Source organism: Sceloporus occidentalis, unplaced genomic scaffold (genome assembly GCF_023333645.1).
Source record: "Sceloporus occidentalis isolate IW3139 unplaced genomic scaffold, rSceOcc1.0.p SCAF_3, whole genome shotgun sequence".
NCBI lineage: Eukaryota > Metazoa > Chordata > Lepidosauria > Squamata > Phrynosomatidae > Sceloporus > Sceloporus occidentalis.
Window position 1 is genome coordinate 98730126 of NW_028316983.1, and position 18295 is coordinate 98748420.

Genomic DNA, 18295 nt, shown 5'->3' on the forward strand with positions numbered 1-18295 from the left:
CTTAGGCATGCTCAAAATGGAGGACATTTTCGCATTATTCCTAGACAGATGGCAGAAATGTACTTCTCTTTCTGGCCAAACACCCCCCACCCCGCCCAATTCTACAACTACATTTCCCACTCCTAAGCAGGCACAGCATTTGCAAGACCACAGGCAGTCCCTTGTGCCACTGCAAACTACATTTCCCACTCCCAAGCCTTCTTAGCAATCCCCCCTTCCTCCTTCTCCTTGCCCCCTCCAACCCCCCCCCCAAAAAAAACCTCACCCCCTCTTTTTCCCCAGGTATGTCTCAACTTAGGGGGGATTTATGGGTCAGATCCCTTGCAAAGTCTTTTTTCTTTTCTAATGGGGGCAAAGCCTTGAGAAGCCCTGGACCCCTGAGAAGAAGAGGGGGGGGCTTAGAGAGAGGGGGTAAATAAGGGGGCTAGAGGCAGGGTTGCCATAAGTCAGAAAGGAGTTGGGCACACAACAACAACAACAGAGGAGGAAGGGGGGAGGAGGAGAAAAAAGGGGAAGGAGAAAGAAGAAAAGGAGGAGAAAGAAAAAGAATAGGAAAAAAAGAAAAACAAGAGGAGGAGGAGGAAGAAAGGAAGAAAAAGGAGAGGAGGAAGAGTGGAAGAAAAGGAAGAGGAGGAGAAGAAAAAAACGGAATAACAAGAAGAAGAGGAGGAGGGGAAAGAGGGGACGAAAAAGAACAAAAAGCAGCTTGCCTGCAAAGCCCTCTCCGCTTGGAAGTTGGAGCATGCCCAAATAAGGAAGCAGAGGGCTGGCTCCTTGAGAGGGCTGACCAATAGAGGCAGGGCAGACCAGCAGACCCTGCCCCCTGCTAGCTCCAGCCCTGCTGCTGCTGCTGCTGCACTCCCTGGGCTCAGCACTATATACATGGGAGGCAGCAGCGCTGGTAGCACTGAATCAGGCAGCCACCTGGGAATGGGAGGGCGGGGCGGGACCGTGCATGCCCCCAGAAGGCGGGAAAGTCCCGCCCATTGCCGTGAAATGGCAACCCTAACTGTACTAGATCTGTGTCTGTCACTGGAAACTCAAATAGATTCTGTGTCTTGGAAGTGTTTGAGTCCAACTTCCAACTGCTAGATCAGTTAACATTGGTGGACAGGAATATCCTGTCCACAATAAATTGGGCACTAGTAAATTCTCAGTCAGATAATGACAGTGCACTCTGTATGGGGCTACCCTTGATGTTATGGAACTGGCAGGAGCTAGATTGCTTAACTGGAACAACTTGTAGAAACCATGTAACATTAGTTTTAAAAGAATTGCACTAAGTCCTAATATATATATAACAGTGGAACACACTCCCTCGGAGTGTAGTGAAGTCTCCTTCCTTGGAGGTCTTTAAGCAGAGGCTAGAAGGCCATCTGCTGGGGATGCTTTGATTTGGATTTCCTGCATGGCAGAATGGGGTTGTACTGGATGGCCCATGTGGTCTCTTCCAACTCTATGATTCTATGATTCTATATTTCTGGTCTGAAATCAAGGGCTGGTAATGACGTTTAAAGCCCTTTATGGTTTAGAACCTCACTATTGCAAGAAATGCCTCTCCTTGCATATGCCTGCCTGTCAGATCTTCTGGAAGGACTCCTTTTCTGTGCTGCCAATGGGAGCAATACATTATCTGAGGACATGGGAGAGGGCCCCCCACACACAATAGCACCCTAGCTAGGGAATTCCCTCTTCTTGACCTGCTGCCACACTGCAAAACTAATGCAGTTTGACACTGCTTTAATTGTTATGGCTCCATCCTTTGGAATCCTGGAAATTTTATTTTGTTGTGGCATCAGAGTGCTCTGACATAGAAGGCTAAATAGCTCACAAAACTACAAATCCCAGGACTCCCTAGTATTGAGCTACGGAATACTTATAGAAAGCTTTTGGGGCCTAATGGTTTCATCCAAATCTGTATACATAGATGATTTGAGATGTTTTTAAATGTTATTGTTTAATACATTTTTAAGAATGTTTTATATTATTTTGTTGTTTTCAGATGTCATTGTTCTAATTTTAAATTGGGTAAACTGATTTTATTGTAAACCTTCCAGAGATGTTATGATCTGTGGCATGGTATAAGTGTTTTAAATAAATAAAATACAATTTGAAGGTTTTATGTAAAGTATCTTTCATATGAATGAGAGCCAGCATTGTAGTGTTGGACTAGCAACTCTGAGACAGGAGGGCTTGAGTCCCTGCTCAGTCATGGAAATCACCGTAGGTGACCTTAGGCAATTCACACTGTCAGCCTTAGAGGAAGATAGTGGCAGGGTCCCTTGAATAAATGCTGGTTCTCATTCATTTCTTGGTATGATGTGGTCTTCATATGTTGAGGTCAACTTGAAGGCACATTAGAACAACAGATCCCATGTATAAACCTTTCCACAATTTTAATGCTGAATAATGTACTTGTGGACTGAACTATATGCTGTTAATTTTCCAATGTGGAGGGTAGCTCAGTTATATTTAGGGCCATAGATTTCTTCTTTTATGATACCAATTGTGACATTCATGAGATTGCCATAAGGCAGCAGTCGACTTGAAGACATTCATTCACACCTAATAAATTTTTGTATAACCACATAAGCTATGTTGATTAGATTTGATTTCTGAAATATCTGTGCTGCACCATGATAGAGGGAGAGGATAATGAGGACAAGAGTTTGCCATTAAATGAATGCTTACTATAAAAAGACATACAGCCCTAGTTAGAACAAGCAGATAGCAAGATCCAAACATGTCATGGAAGTATAACTCTAGGTACGGGTACTTACCACACCTATAATAAATTTTTGATGACTGCATTGTGTTTGTGTATAAATAAAATGAAGTAGACAGGGTGTTCTCTATTCAGAAATGACCTCTGTTTAGGTAGGCTTGCTTTCAGTTTTGTGCCCAGGCTTGTTTCAATTACTTTCTGATCATCCGTAGATAGTTACTATGGAAAATGATGTTTTGGGAAAAATAAAATAATTGTAATGAAATAAGTGTCTGCCTCATCCCATCCTTTCAAACCATGTATGAGACTCGTAAAAGCTGGTGGGCAGTAAACATTTCCCAGTGATGTTTGACTGAGCTGCTATCCTTTTAGCTGCAGGGTGTTTATCCATAGACCATGCTGGTCTAGATTCTTTGTTGTTATTGTGTACCTTCCAAGTCATTTCCAACTTACGGCAACCCAAGGTGAATCTATTGCAGGGGTTTCTTGACAAGATTTGTTCAGAGGGGATACGCCTCAGCGTGGGTTTGCAGAGTAGCAATCCTCTCCCTAACTTGCTTGGGAGGAAGGCAATCCATTGGATGTAGTTCAGTGTGTTGTTGTTGTATGTCTTCAAGTCCTTTTCGACTTCAGGTGACCCTATCACAGGGTTTTCTTGCAGAATTTGTTCAGAGAGGTTTTGCCATTGCTCTCCTCTGAGGCTAACAGAGTGTGACTTACCCAGTGGTTTCCATGGTTAAGCGGAGATTCAAATTCTAGTTTCCAGAGTCATAGTCCGACACTCAAAACACTACAACACTCTGAGTCTCGGTCTGCATCCTGCTTGTGGCTAAAAGGAGATATTAGTTTAACTGGGCCAGTTACTTAATGAAATAAAATCCACAAAAGAGATATATCTTTATTGGCCAGCCAAAATGCACAAAACATGTAATGTACATTTTTGAAGCTCCACTGGCTTTTTCATCAGGGAAAAGATATTTAAAAATCTTATGTGGGAAGAAAAAGTGATGGTGCTGGTGTCACAGACCTACATTTTATATAGATGTTGTTTCTGCTGTAGTTCATTAGGTTCGAAGGGACCCAGAGAAAGGACAATGAAACTCCATTAGCAGAAGTAAAGTAACTCCTCTTGGAATCCAAGGTCTCTCCGTTCCTTGTGAAGCCACAGGCCTCTTGGATAGAGAACATTGCATTTCCCAAGAAGTATCTGTACCGCTACAACTGCTACTGATACTGTTCAGCTTTCCTGATAATGTTTCACATCATCCCAAATTTTGAAAATGTGGAGAGGGAAAATATGGAATCTGTCTACCAAAAAAAAACCCTGCAAAAACAGAAGTTTCAGGTAGCAGCTGTTATGTTTCTAGTCTGATGCTGAATAGTTTGCTAAACTAGAAGTGTGGGTAGTCAGCAGAACAGGTTTCTTTCAAAAGGCAGGTGCTTTCTCTGCTATTGTTCTGCCCCAGCTGAGTAAATTGCATGATCAATGCTGTTTTTCTTGCTTCCTGTGCAGAGTTGGGGGAGATGTCTGCTTTTGTGTGGACTGTGGAAGATATCTCTGTCTCTCCAGTGTGTCCATGTATCTACATGAAGCTATCTCCTGCAATCAGCAGGCATATCTTGTAGTAAACCTGACGGTTTACATAGAATTTTGCATTGTTTCAAGATGAACAGGATATACTGAGTTTTCAAATAGAAATTAATCTGCAGTTTGATGAGAGCCAGGCTTAAAAACTAGAACAGGGCTTTTAACCAGAGCAAATATGGTTTGGTTAGACTCAAAACAGTTTGTAAACTTGCTGCTTTTCTTTTTTAAGCCAACATGAATTCTATGCAGAGAAAGTTTTGTTCAGAACTGCCTTCATGTTGACACCACCCACTGTGAGCATGGGTCTCTGAATGAGGGCACATGAGAGATAAAGAAGGAAGAACCCAGGCATGTGCAAATAAGGGTGTGTCTAGCCTTCGTTCCTCTCTTTATTCTGTCCTGTGCCAGATAGTATTTTATGTGAAATTGTTATGGTGCAAATAGAGTACGACCACCACCTGTTTCATCACGATCAGTTTTATTTTGTATACTGTTTTTCTCTGTTCAGTCATTTCCATAGTCGCTTACAACAGTATAATAAAAGCATACGTAATGTTTCAAAATAGTTCACTAACAATTACAAAACAACAAAACCTAATCATACAAACATTAGTGTAACTACTGTAGAATAATCAGCTAGAAACTATATGTTTCTATATTTATTGTGCGAGAACCGAACAGTTTGTTCCCATGTATTGTAAGAATTTCTACAATAATATATATATTCCCTAAGCAGTTTAAATTTAATTGACTTTAATGTATAACATTACAAGTCTTAGCTATCTATTAACCCTAATTTCAGTATTTTAGCCATAGTCCTTCTTTGTGTTGTTACAAATTATTTATGTGTTTAGGTTAAATTCGCTGTTCTTAATATTTATTATTATTATTATTATTATTATTAACCTTTATTTATGAAGCGCTGTAAATTTACACAGCGCTGTACATGCAATCTTTATAGTTAGACGGATCCCTGCCCTCGGGCTTACAATCTAAAAAGACATGACACAGAAGGAGAAGGGAGTGGTGGAGGGAAAGGGTAAGAGGTCCAGCAGTTCCTCTCTACCTCCAAGGCCTGGACCAAGGTAGATGGACTGGAGGGAGGGCTTGGCTTCATAATGGATGGTTAATCATTTTCCAGGGAAAATACATACTCTCAAGTAGGATAATGCATATACAGTACAGAGCAATACAGGAAATGGTTTGATAAACAGGCACCAAAAGAACATCAGATAGTAAGCGACAATTATGCAATGCCTGGGAAGGCTTCTCTGAACAGGATGGTTTTCAACTCCGTTTTGAAGCTGGTTAAAGAAGTGATGGCTCTTGCTTGTGGGGGAAGAAGGTTCCAGGAGTGAGGGGCAGCAAGTGAAAAGGGGCGAATCCGGGATGGGGCAGAGGTACTTATAAAGAGAGCAGATGTATGATGATTTAACCCACCATGTTTGAGAAAACATAAAGAATCTCTTTCCTGAAATCTTTAATTTTAAGTCAAAGTGATTGCGTATGACTTAAACCCATGTTACATATTGACATGTTCGGCATCTGATAGTTATGCTTATAGATTTCTTTAATGTTCTGAATGGAAATTCTGTTCGTTTCTAATGGAAATAATTTGCCTTCGATTCAAAATAATTAAAAACTAGATTTTCACATATTAATTACTTAGAGTCATGTTTACAAATAAGTTTCCACATACAGTGTTCGGATGTTGTATACTATCACCATCTTTTCTTATTGTCCTGCTTGGACTTGCTAAAAAACTGCTGTTAAATTCTGTAGCTGAGAGGCATAACCAATGTTACCTGTATACAGTCGCCCCTCCTTTCTCATAGACTTGAGATCTGTGCTCTTGATTATTCACAGAGGGGTGACCTCCGTTATTCTGAATGGGGTGCACGCGCTCACGGGCACACGCCCCATTCAAGCCTATGAGGCTTGAATATCTGTGAGTCTCCATTTGTGCGGGGGAATAGATCCCCCATGAAAATGGAGAGCTTACTGTATAACCTTCCTAAAATTTATAAAATAGTCTGATATTATACTATAGTACATATATAGTCATACAGTGGACCCTTGTTATACACTGGGGTTTGGTTCCAACATCCCCCGTGGATAACAAAATCCGTGGATGCTCAAGTCCCATTAAATATAATGACATAGCAAAATGGTGTCCCTTATAAAAAATGGAAAATCAAGGTTTGATATTTGAAATTTATACTTTTTTGAACATTTTCAAACCGTGGATGCATGAATCCATGTATAAAAAAATCTGTGTATAAGAAGGGCTGACTGTAATATAACATGAGAGTCACTAAGGAAACCTGAAGATGACTGATAGTTCTTTTGCACCAGTGGTTCTCAAATGGTGGGATGGGACCCCTCAAGGGGGCATGAGACTTGGAGGCCCTGATTTCCCCTTCCTGCACCACCTAAGATTTTCTGTCTTGGAAGGTAAGAGAAAGGCAAGAATGATGTTTGGAGCAACTGCTTCTGCCTGAGGGAGGAGGAGAGTGGGGAAGCTTTCTGGACTGTGGCCTCTGGGGCACCATCCTGAGCCGCCACTTCTCCCCCCCCCCCCCCCACACCCGTCCCGTCACTGCCCCAGTTCTTGGGATGAGAGTTTGCTGCAGTCCAAACACATTCTCTTACACATTCTTAGTGCCTCTCTTGTGTGTGAGTGACTTTTTGTCACATACTAATTCTCACACACAATTAATAATGCTCTTTTTCTGACTCTCTCAGATACGTTCATTCACACAGTCTCCTACACAAAGGAGATTATCGCACTACACCAATGGTCCCCAAATTATGTCCTTTAAAAGATTTTGGATTTCAGCTCCCAGAAGCCTCAGCCATGTTGGCCAATAGTCTGGGATTCTAGGAGCTGAAGTCCAAAATCTCTTAAAGGGCACAGTTTGGGGACCACTACACTACACTCTTAAAGCATTGCTATTCCACTTTTACTACTCTGACTGCCTCCGGTTGCATTTTGAGATTCGTAGTTAAGTGAGGCCTAAGAGCTTTCTGGCTGAATATTCTAAATGCCGCTCCCTAAACTGCAAATTCGAGAATGCAACAGGAGGCAGCCAGAGCAGTTAAAGAATAGCAACGCTTTACGAGTCTAGTGCGATAATCTTCAAATTCTCTCTCTCTCTCTCTCTCTCTCTCTCTGGTTTATGTGAGTGTGGCTGTGGGTGAGAGACTCTCTAACACACGCACACGTATACTATCACTCTCTTCATCTCTTTTTTACGTATACATGTATGCACTTATGTATACTTATATCTGCATATATATATATATATATATATATATATATGCACACACACACACACACGAGAATGAATGTTTCTCTGTGACTGTGTATAAGAGATTAAATGAGTGTGTGTGTGAATGAAAGAAAGAATGAAAGCGTATGACTGAGTGTTTACGTATCCAACTGGCTTATGTAAGTGTGGTTGTGTGTGAGACAGTATGTGTAAAATTTACACATGTTTTAAGTTTTACAGTGTGCCCGCGCCATGCGCGGGCGCGCCATACGCGGCCTTGAGCATACGCACTCAAGCCGCGGCACGCGTGCGGGGCGGAAGGGGCGGCGCATCCCATTCAATTGAATGGGCGCACGTGCCCGCCGCCGCACACAAGCCCCATTGTTTCCGATGGGGCTCGAGCATAGGCGGAATTCGCCTTACGCGGAGGGATCCGGAACGGATCCCCCGCGTAAGGCGAGGACGGACTGTATATTTATTTAGATAAAAGTGTTCTAATTCATATTATAGTATTTCCTTATAAAATAAAATTTAAAATTTCCTTAAAGTATGAATATACATGAATGTGCAAATAAATATATGCACACTAAACGAACAAAATATTTTTATTCATATACTACATTAAAGGGAGGGCACAAGGGTTTACACATGTTTTACACATGTCCCAAATGATTTAAAAGAGGGAAATATGCTTCATATGGCATAGTGAGGATGTAACCCAAAGACATTTATTTGTAATTCCACCGAAGAGTTCTACAAAATTGTGTACGTTCTTGGATAATATGCTGATCTGAAAACAGCTTCAGGGATTGGCTGTGCAGCAAAGTACAATAAAATCTAAACTACACATTGTGGTGATATCTTTATTACACCAACAAACAGGTTCAAAATATGTACTACACTTGTTTTTGACGGTCACTGATTTCTGCAGCTTTTGACACTGGAGAGAATGCATAGTCATTATGACTCATAGGCATTGAGGGATGGTTGTATTTAGCCTTGGGCTCATGTCTTGCACTCCATTCCATATAAGAGATGGAGAGTGAAACTTTTGACTGAACCATCATTTCCTTTTACACATGAACTCAGAGACCTATAGTTTATTTTAATATTGATTAGTTAACAAACCAGAATATTGAAGTATGGCTTTAGATGGACATCTAAACCAGGGATAAGCCATTTGTTTTCTCTGCATTATATTTTGCGTTATCTACAGATGTGAAGTCGAAGGCTTTCATGGCCGGCATCCATGGTTTTTTGTGGGTTTTTCGGGCTATGTGGCCATGTTCTAGAAAATTTTCTTCCTGACATTTCAGCAGCATCTGTGGCTGGCATCTTCAGAGAATGCTTTGCCTGGAAAAATTGGGTGTATATATACTGTGTGAGCCTGGGAATGCAGGAGTGATTTGCATGTGTATTGTTCTGTGCTGATGACTGGCCTCAGGCTGGGAGGCTAATGCAAAAGAGGATTAATGTCTGCTAATTGGTGATCATTATCTGCTGGGAAAGCCTCTGACTCTGAGTGGTTTCCCATTTGCATTTGCTGAATCTTCATTTTGCTGTTCTTCAGGACTGATAGCCAAATTTTGTTCACTTTAAGGGTTTCTTCTTTCCGGTTGAAATTATCCAGATGTTTGTGGATTTCAATGGCTTTCCTGTGCATCCTGACATGGTAGTGGTTGGCATGGTCCAGAATTTCAGTGTTTTCAAACAGTATTTTATGCCCAGGATGGTTTGTGGCATGTTCTGCTACTGCTGATTTTTCTGGCTGGCCCAGTCTGCAGTGTCTCTCGTGTTCCTTGATTCTTGTTTGCACACTGCGTTTGGTGGTCCCTATGTAGACTTTTCCACAGCTGCACGGTATGCAGTAAACTCCTGCGGCTGTGAGAGGGTCTCTCTGGTCCTTGGCTGAGCAAGGCATTTGCTGGATTTCCTTCGTCAGTTTGTAAACCCTTTGCAGGTTATGCTTCCTCACCACTTTGCCTATTCTGTCTGTGACTCCTTTGATGTATGGTAAAAATACCTTCCCTTTGGGTGGCTGCTTGTCTTCACTTCTCTGGGTTTTCCTGGGCCTGGCAGACCTTCTGATGTCTGAGCTGGAATAACCATTGGCCTGTAGAGCCCGGTCCAAGTGCTTCAGTTCATCTTCCAAGAAGTGGGGTTCGCAGATGTGTTTTGCTCGGTTTACCAGTGTTTTGATTGTGCTTCTTTTTTGTCCTGGGTGATGGTTGGCGTTCTTGTGCAGGTATCAGTCTGTATGTGTGGGTTTTCTGTATACTGTGTGACCCAAAAGTTGGTTCAGGTTGCAGATGACTAGGACATCCAAGAATGGCAGTGTTCCTTCCTTTTCTTTTTCCATAGAGAATTGGATGTTGGAGTGGATGTTGTTCAGATGGTTCAGAAACACAGCCAGATCTTTTTCTCCATGGCTCCAAATGGTGAAAGTGTCATCCACGTATCAGAACCAAGTTGTGGGCTTTTTCGGTGCTGTTTCCAGGGCTTGCTTTTCAAAGTGTTCCATGTAAAAGTTTGCTATCACAGGGCTTAGAAGGCTACAGATGTTTGAATAAATAGAAGAGAAAATAGAAACTTTAGTGGGACTTTGGTATCAGTGAGAGATCCGTTCTGGACCCCACCCCACAGATACCAAAATCCACGGATGTTCAAGCCCCTGATGTCCCCAGTGGCAGTGCATGCATGCAGCTGTGGCACCATTGGGGACAACAGGTGAAGTCCCGTTATCTCTTAACGATAGTACGGGTTCATGCACATGCTGCCAGTTGGGACAACAGGGGCTGTCCCTAAAGGCAGCATGGTCATGTGCGTATGCCACCATTGGGGACAATGTGAGCTTGCCATCTGTGGATGCTCAAATCCACGGATGGCAAGTCCATGAATACTGTTTGCAATAAGGAATGTTATACAGTAAGAGGGGAACTGTAACATCCATAGTAAAACTCAGCATGAAGATCTGCACAATGTTTTCAATAGGTTTAACTTCTGTTTTTGTGCAAGCCAGTGCACACTTAGTGATGTAATGCAGATGTAACGTATGGGGCAGCAGTATAGTGCATCTGTAAAAAGTTGTGGGGCAACTGCGTGTAAACCAAAGGTTCCTTTAATTCATGCTAAAAGGATTTGCACTACTGGACAGGCAAGCTATTTTTTTCAGTTCATACTTGGGTTTGACTATACAAAAGTGTTCGTTCATGGTTGCTGTAAAATGCCAAATTGGAGGCTATACCATCTGACACATGTCTTAATGCAACACTTTTGCTTTGTGGCCTATTCAGTTCTGTCTAACACATGGGCCCGAAACAGATGAGCCAAATGATGTGGTTTTCAGCTGCATTCGGGGCGTAGCGTTTAGATGACGCGCACACCCCAAACACGACGGGAAGCCACACCAACACTGCGTCTTCAGAAAAGAACTGGGCCAAAAAGAAATGGGAAAATACTGTCCTTTTCAGCAGCCCAGTTTGGGACTGCAGCAGCAGCTTGGGGCCGGACATGTCTGGTTGCCACAGCCCCAGTGTGAATGGTGCAGGTGCAGCCTTGCCGCAGTTTTTTGGCCCCTCTGTTTCAAGCCATAGTTACTGATTCAGCAATGGGAAGGAGAACTGATAAGTGTATTCAAAGTCAGCACAATTGCTCTATAAATAACAGCCTAACTCACTTCTGAAATTCCAGTACATAATTTTTGTATCTGTGTCTGTGTTTAGGCCCATTTTGTTTTATATTCTTAATAAACCGTTTTTCTTTTATAACTTCTGTAATGTTTTTCAGTGTACAGTTCATATACATTTGCTCTGTATGTAAAAGTTAGTTGTTTTCTGATTGTTTTTTATAAGTTTTTATCTGAACATGTGGGATAGCTGATCTTTTCTGACGTCCATCCTTAAAGGAGGAGATAGGTGGGAAGGGACCTGGATTGGGATGAATTTTATTTCTGTGTATCACATGGAAAATGCGTAAATCCTTTTTCTCTTTCTTTCTTCTTTTCATCACATCTGTGTGGGAATGTTCCTGAAAATCCTTGGTGAAACCTTTAGAAACTTTTGGTATGCTCATTCTTTCATTAGAGCCCAAAGTCATTGACTAGACTATAAAACTACAAAAAGTGAAAAACAGCAATCATAAGACTAGTAACTAAAATGTGCACTCATGGCGAATGGTCCATAGTGGGGTACTTTTACATTTTAAAATATTTCATAGATTTTATATAACACTGTTTTCTCAACTGAAAAAAATAGGGACATTGGTATTTTTTCCGATAACTAGTATTCATTTTATTGAGTTTTAAAACAGTATAGTACGTACCCTTACTATAAAAATAATTTACATAGGCCAGCATCCATATAATTCTTTATGTAGAAGTTTGTAAAAGAGTGTTTGACATGGCACAGAAGTCTATTTATTTAGTTTTATTTGTGCTCTACCAAAAATGGCACTGTGATGAAAAATGCTTAGATACATTATTAAAAACATTTGTTGTTACTTGCCTTCAAGTCAATTCCAATTTATGGCAAATTTATCATGGGGTTTTCTTGGCAAGATTTCTTCGGAGGAGTTTTGCCATTGTCTTCTCCTGAGGTTGAGAGCATGTCACTTGCCCAAGGTCATCAAGTAGGTTTCTACAGTTGAGCAGGCTTTCAAACCCTGGTCTTTTGATGTCCTAGTCAAGCATGCAAACTACTATACTATGCTGACCTCCCATGAAAAAAATATATAAAATTAGTCAATCAGTTAAAAGTGTCTGAGAGCCAGCGTCCAAGTGGTAAAAGTGCTTTAAGCTACAAACAGAGGCCTGCCTCAGTAAAGATGTCTTTACCTGCCAGAGGCACTATTATGGAGTGGGAGGTAAGCCAGACTCCCTTGGCAGTGAGTTCTAGACTCTGAGAGTGGCCACTGAGAAGGCTGCCGCCTCTTGCATTCTCACAGATGTGATTCTGCTGGCAGCATGGCTGAGTCTGCATCTGTACTACAGAAATTATCCAGTTTGACACCACTTTAACTGCCATGGCCCAATGCTATGGAAATCTGGGAATTGTAGTTTTGTGAGATATTTAGGCTTCTCTGTCAGAGAGCTCTGGTGCCACAACAAATTACAATTCCAGAATTCCATTGCATTGAGCTAAGTGGTGTCAGACTGCAAACTGCAAAAGATTACCTCTGCTCTGATCACCTCTGGCTAGGATTTCCAACATGTTTTCCTAAGAGGTAATAAGTACCCTTCGCCTAGAAATACAGAATTTTACAGAATAATATACTGTGTTTAAGCAATAATAACAATAACAATAATAATAAATCAGATTCTTTTGGGAAAAAATAGTTAAAACAAGCATAAATTGCTATACATTATGGTGCACATTTTACACATCCATGCAGAATAATATTGCTTGGAATGCAAAATTAGTATCTTGAGGTAGTCTCTGACTGTGGGCATCTCTGATGTGCTATTTTGTAACCCTATGTTTTGCCTTTGCTTGCAGTAATGCTGTGCACTTGATTCTTTGGCTTGCAAACAGCCTTTAAGCAAAAGTGATGCACTGGAGCAAAGACAACTGTTTGCTCTCTGAATACCAACAGGAGATACTTCTTTACATTCTGCCTTCAGTCCAATAGCGATTTGCATCATCTTAAAGCCTGCTTGCCTGTACAGTGGTGTGGCCTATTAGATTTAAAGTAGTTTAAGCAAGTTATGCTGAAATATACATTGTAATTCATAAGCTTTACAAAGCTGTTAGAACTACTGTAGAACCCTTGCTTCTTATTTAGCGTATGAGTTGAAGAGTACAAATTTACCAGCGGTTTTTAAAACGGCCTTAAAATAGTTTCAGAAAGTCCTGTTACTTTAGTGAACTGTATTAAACTGCATTCTCATTTCTATTTTCAGTGAAAGAGTTCCTAGCAAAAGCCAAAGAAGATTTTTTAAGAAAATGGGAAAGCCCCCCTCAGGTAATGAAACTATTTCAGCTATTAATTGAGTAAAAGTCTGTCTGTTGTATTTGAAATAATGTAATTCACTCCTGTATACTCTCCTAAAATACAGTAATTAGAACAGCTAGAAAAGTGCTGGATTCAGGGCAGGAAACTTTAAATGATGTTTCCATCCTGTCATTCTGTTTTGTAGGAATATTCTAAGAGATGACAAGGGTTTGTTCATGGTCCATATTTACTACTGAAAATTTGGAGAATCATATTGGAAAAATATTTTGGTTTGCTTTCCACAGAAAGAACTTGTGATGAAATTTGAATTCATATTTACAATTCACACACTGCTTTCTTCAAACTGGTACTCTCTACTAATAAATTGTTTATATTTCTCAACTCCGTATAACTATAACTACATTGTTTGGGTTTTTGGAATCTATCTAGCAAGGCTGCCACATGCTATAGAACTATATGAACAGGTTTGCAATTCCTAATTGTATATATATTTTTTAAACTCTGCGTTTACAACTCTAATATATTTTAAACCCTGTGTACAAGATATTATTGGGGAAGGGTTTGATAGAGTAGTATCTAAACCTAAGCGCCTTCCCAAATGTATGAATCTTGGCTCAAGGTCATAGTTTCAAGTTTAAGTTCCAAGGCCCATCTGGTCCAGTTCCTTTCCTTGTAGAAATTTACAATTAAAGCACTCCTGGAATATCGCCATCCAAACTCTATTTAAAGTTGGTGATTCCAACCCAATTGAAGGCTTCTGATGCTGATGACATTGAGATGGAAATAGTCTGGGCTTCTGAACTAGAGATTGCTAAAATCTAGAAGAGAATGCAAAATCCCATCTCCACAGTGCCAAAGAAACAGACTTCTTTTTTTCTGGAGAAATGAACTGATTTGTTTGGAAAATGTATAGGTGTTTTACTCAGATACGTATAGCGGAGAAGAACTCAAACAAAATCGCTGTTCCAAGAGAAGAAGACAACTCTGTCTGTCCAAGACACTTGAACTCTCACTTCCAATAAAAGTTGCACAGAATCAGTGGTATCCATTCACTCCTACTGGAGAAAAACATAGTAGGTGGGAACAGTGGCATGAGCTAGTATTGTATGGAGGGCATCTACTTTACCTCTTGTAAGCTTAGTTTCTCCTCTGTTGTGTTGGAAGCTCATACGAAGCTTCTTATCAATAACATTGTGTCTGTGAGAGAGAGGGTTGTTGGCTCATGTTTGAAGTGAGATGAATACAAAATACTATGCAACCCACTTTTGTCTGTTCCTGGCAAGAACTAAATTTCATAGCTTGCGTACTTTTCAAAGTATACATTCATGCCTTAAATTACTGCTGTTAACCTTTTGAATATATGAAAGCTTAGTAGCAGATGTTAATAATTTCCACTATTTTTTCACCCTCCTTAATAAACAAAAAATACACTTGATGAATATGAGTGTGTGTGTGTGTGTGTATCACAGCTTGACATTTATTATTATCCTGCAGAAACTACAACATATTGGATTGGCAAGTATGTTATATTTGAAGTGTGTATTTACATGCAGGTATGACAATAGTCCAAAAATTTCAGTGTCATTTAAGTGTATTCAATTAGGGTTTCTATGATATTTATTTGCATGTTCCTTACATCATTTTTAATTAATCTTTAACATGAACAATCTAATTTACAATCAAAGCAATATACATTCAGAAAATAAAAAGAGAGAAGAAAAAAGTGGAAAAATTAGGGAAAGGGAAGAAAAGGAAAAAGGCATATAACTAATACACAATAGAGCTCTGTGGTTATGTTTTTAATATAACTTAGAATAGCAGTTATGTCTTTATACTTTGAATATTTTATTCTCTCTTTTCATGTAGAATACTGCTGGTTTAGATGACTTCGAGAGGCTAAAAACACTTGGAACTGGGTCATTTGGCAGAGTCATGCTGGTGAAGCATAAATCTACAGAACAGTATTATGCCATGAAGATACTGGATAAACAAAAAGTTGGTACAGTTTTATTATAATTTAGTCTGTTTGAAAACTATTCTTTACAAATAGTTCCACAGAAAAGAATGGTGGTGCTTTTCTTCTTTCTTTCTTTCTTTCTTTCTTTTTTTTTTTTACATCTTTTATTTAGTTTCTCCTTTACATGAATAGAGCTCTTCAACCCAGGGAAAACATGTCTTCTTTGTTTCATTGTGGCTCACCAATTGTGTTAAGGATACATAAAACGCAAGATGAGGGCTCATTGTTAAAATTGTGTGTTACCTAGAGAGCATGGTCAAGTGCCTTTCTCAGCAGTGGTTCAAGTTGTTTTTCTTTGCTCAAATCACTTCAGAGTGCAGAAGTAGGGTCTGACATAAATCTCAACAAAGGATGAGAACAGGATATTTTGATGAATGGCAGTGATACAGAAGTAGAGAACTTGTTCATCTAAAACACCCTTCATAACTTGTGTTGATTAAAGCATCTGCCTCTTGACTTCAAGTCTTTATGAGTACATGCAGCATGTACTAATATTTTTTTAAAATCTAATTATGATCCTAGTGAAATAACAGTGGTTTTCTACCCATAAGCTTTCTTGACATTTGCTATAATTAATTATAGTAATGGCTGGCAGTAGTAGCCTATTGGATTGTTTTTGGTTTTTTTTGAGGGGGGGGTTCCGCTTTGAAATATTTTTATTGTACATTCAGCACCTTGATAGTGTAGCTGAATACAAAAATACTATATCTAATACAATATGGGTAGTGTCCTAAATATTAGCATATCCATTTATGCATGCCATTGTATTATTAAGGCAGATATTCCTGCTATGTCATTCCACTATTCCACTTATTTAAATAACTGTGCCCCATATGTAGAGTACACAATAATATTTTAGAATACTGAATAAGACAGTCTGCCTCTGTTGCAAATCTTAAAATAAGTTTTTGAAACATTAATGGTTTCCCGCTTTTAAGTTTGATTGAATTTCTTAAAAGGAAGGAGTTTAGTGAAGTGTGTGATAAAAGTAGTGAGCTGTACATTCAACTATATTGATCCTTTATTTTCTATTCTCAAATACCCTGCAGTTTCTCCAGCTAACCTTTTATAGAAGAAAAGCACTAGATAAGAAGGGGAAAGGAAAGTGGATCTTTAATATACTGTATCAGTTATAAATCAGGAAGTGAACTGATGTGTTGCAAATCATGCCAGTTTCAGTAGTAGAGTCTACATACTACATATAAAGATGATGTGTTAGTCATTCCTAAATTTCATGTTATTGTTGCTAATGTTCTGTGACTTCAATTCCAGATTTTGATTTTGATTTTCTTTCTATTTTACAAAAATACTTGCCTTTCCTTTGAGTTCTGTGTTACATGAAGTGAAATATTGCGTTCTCAAAATTAAAAATGGAACTAGCCTCCATGTTTTCACATACATCAAAGCTACTATCTAAAGAAAAATAATCAAAAATATGCTCTTCTGTTCCATATTAGGACCATCTCATAAAAATGTGGTGCTAGTTGTGTGGTGTGCCCATTTTGTATACTAAACAATGACTTATTTAAACATTTACATCTCAGTAGATATATAATTGTAAAGCTGTTCTAAATTAAGGTTATACATTTAATTTTAATTTTATATGACCAATGTGATGGGGTGTGCATTGACAGTTGGAACACTGTGAGAGTCTTTTCTTAGAGTGGATCAGGTTCTCCTTGCTGTACTTGCTTCCCAGTATCCATGGCAAGGGTGGGCACAATCTGTTCCACAAAAGAGCTGAGTCTGTGTAGAGTCTTAGGCTCTGTCACTCTCTTGGTTAGATTATTATATACATATGCTGCTAGCTTCTAGGAAGGTTCAGGTTCGTGAAGACATTTGTGTTTCATTTTAGATTTCAACAGATTTCCAATGAGTTATGAATATTATTCTTAATATTCCTTTGAGGCAAAGAGGTTAAAAGATGGAATAGGGATAGTCCGTGCACCACGTTTCTACTGATAAACATCTTCCAAAATAGCAGGAAAGGATAGTAGTTTTGGAGTTTATATAGTGGTGTCACTACACAGATGCAGGGGATGTGCCTGTATCAGGTGACATCATCAGAGGAGGTGACACTGAAATGTCCATCCATAAAATTATTTCATGGCTAGTCATTTCAATTTACACCAACCTGCTTCCTCTGATCTAGGAGGGTCTGGCCTATCTCAATCCAAGCAGGCCTGATCTATTTCCTCACTGTTGATCTTGTGGATGGGTGCCTCGTGCTGGCTTAAGCCTTTTGCCGCATAGAGCCATTTATCTTCAGAGCAACTTCACAACAGGGCTCAGCCCAGAGAGACAGTGGTAGCCCCAAGTAGAAGGAGGGGGGAATTCCTGCTCTGTCACCACTGCCTCCCTAGCTGAGTCCCACTTCTGATGTTGCTCTAATGTCAAGCAACTCTACTTTGCACTTCTCGTTGGGACTGCTGCTGTTTTCCTGACCCAGCCAATCTCACAAAGTTGCTCTGAAGTCAAGCAGCTTTATGTCGCCAAAGACTTCAGCCAGAATGAGGTACCCAGCCACATGATCAACGATGAGGGGGTTGCCTAGGCCCATGTGCATCGGGGTAGACCAGATCAGAGGAAGCGGGTTGGTGTAGACAAGGCTCACCTGTATATATTCCTGCATTTAGACATGACAAAGATCTTAATCAGTTGCAACTGAGGGGATATCATGGAGACCTAAGGCACATGAGGGTTGGAGGAAGGGTGGAAAAGAAGACAAAAACATATCGCAAATC

At 39.9% G+C, this 18295-nt stretch overlaps 2 protein-coding genes across 4 annotated transcripts in view; one reads left to right on the forward strand and one right to left on the reverse strand.

Annotated features, from left to right (window-relative positions):
- Window positions 1–18295, reverse strand: part of TTLL7 (tubulin tyrosine ligase like 7) — a 202131-nt gene that overhangs the window by 182933 nt on the left and 903 nt on the right. The gene's annotated exons all lie outside the window — the stretch shown is intronic.
- The window catches only part of PRKACB (protein kinase cAMP-activated catalytic subunit beta), a 90717-nt gene that overhangs the window by 56657 nt on the left and 15765 nt on the right, over window positions 1–18295 (forward strand). For all 3 annotated transcript variants that reach the window (XM_089515548.1, XM_089515547.1, XM_089515549.1), the window contains exons 2-3: window positions 13482–13543; window positions 15401–15529. In XM_089515548.1, coding sequence (XP_089371674.1) covers window positions 13482–13543; window positions 15401–15529 — 191 coding nt within the window. The remainder of the gene's footprint in view (window positions 1–13481; window positions 13544–15400; window positions 15530–18295) is intronic.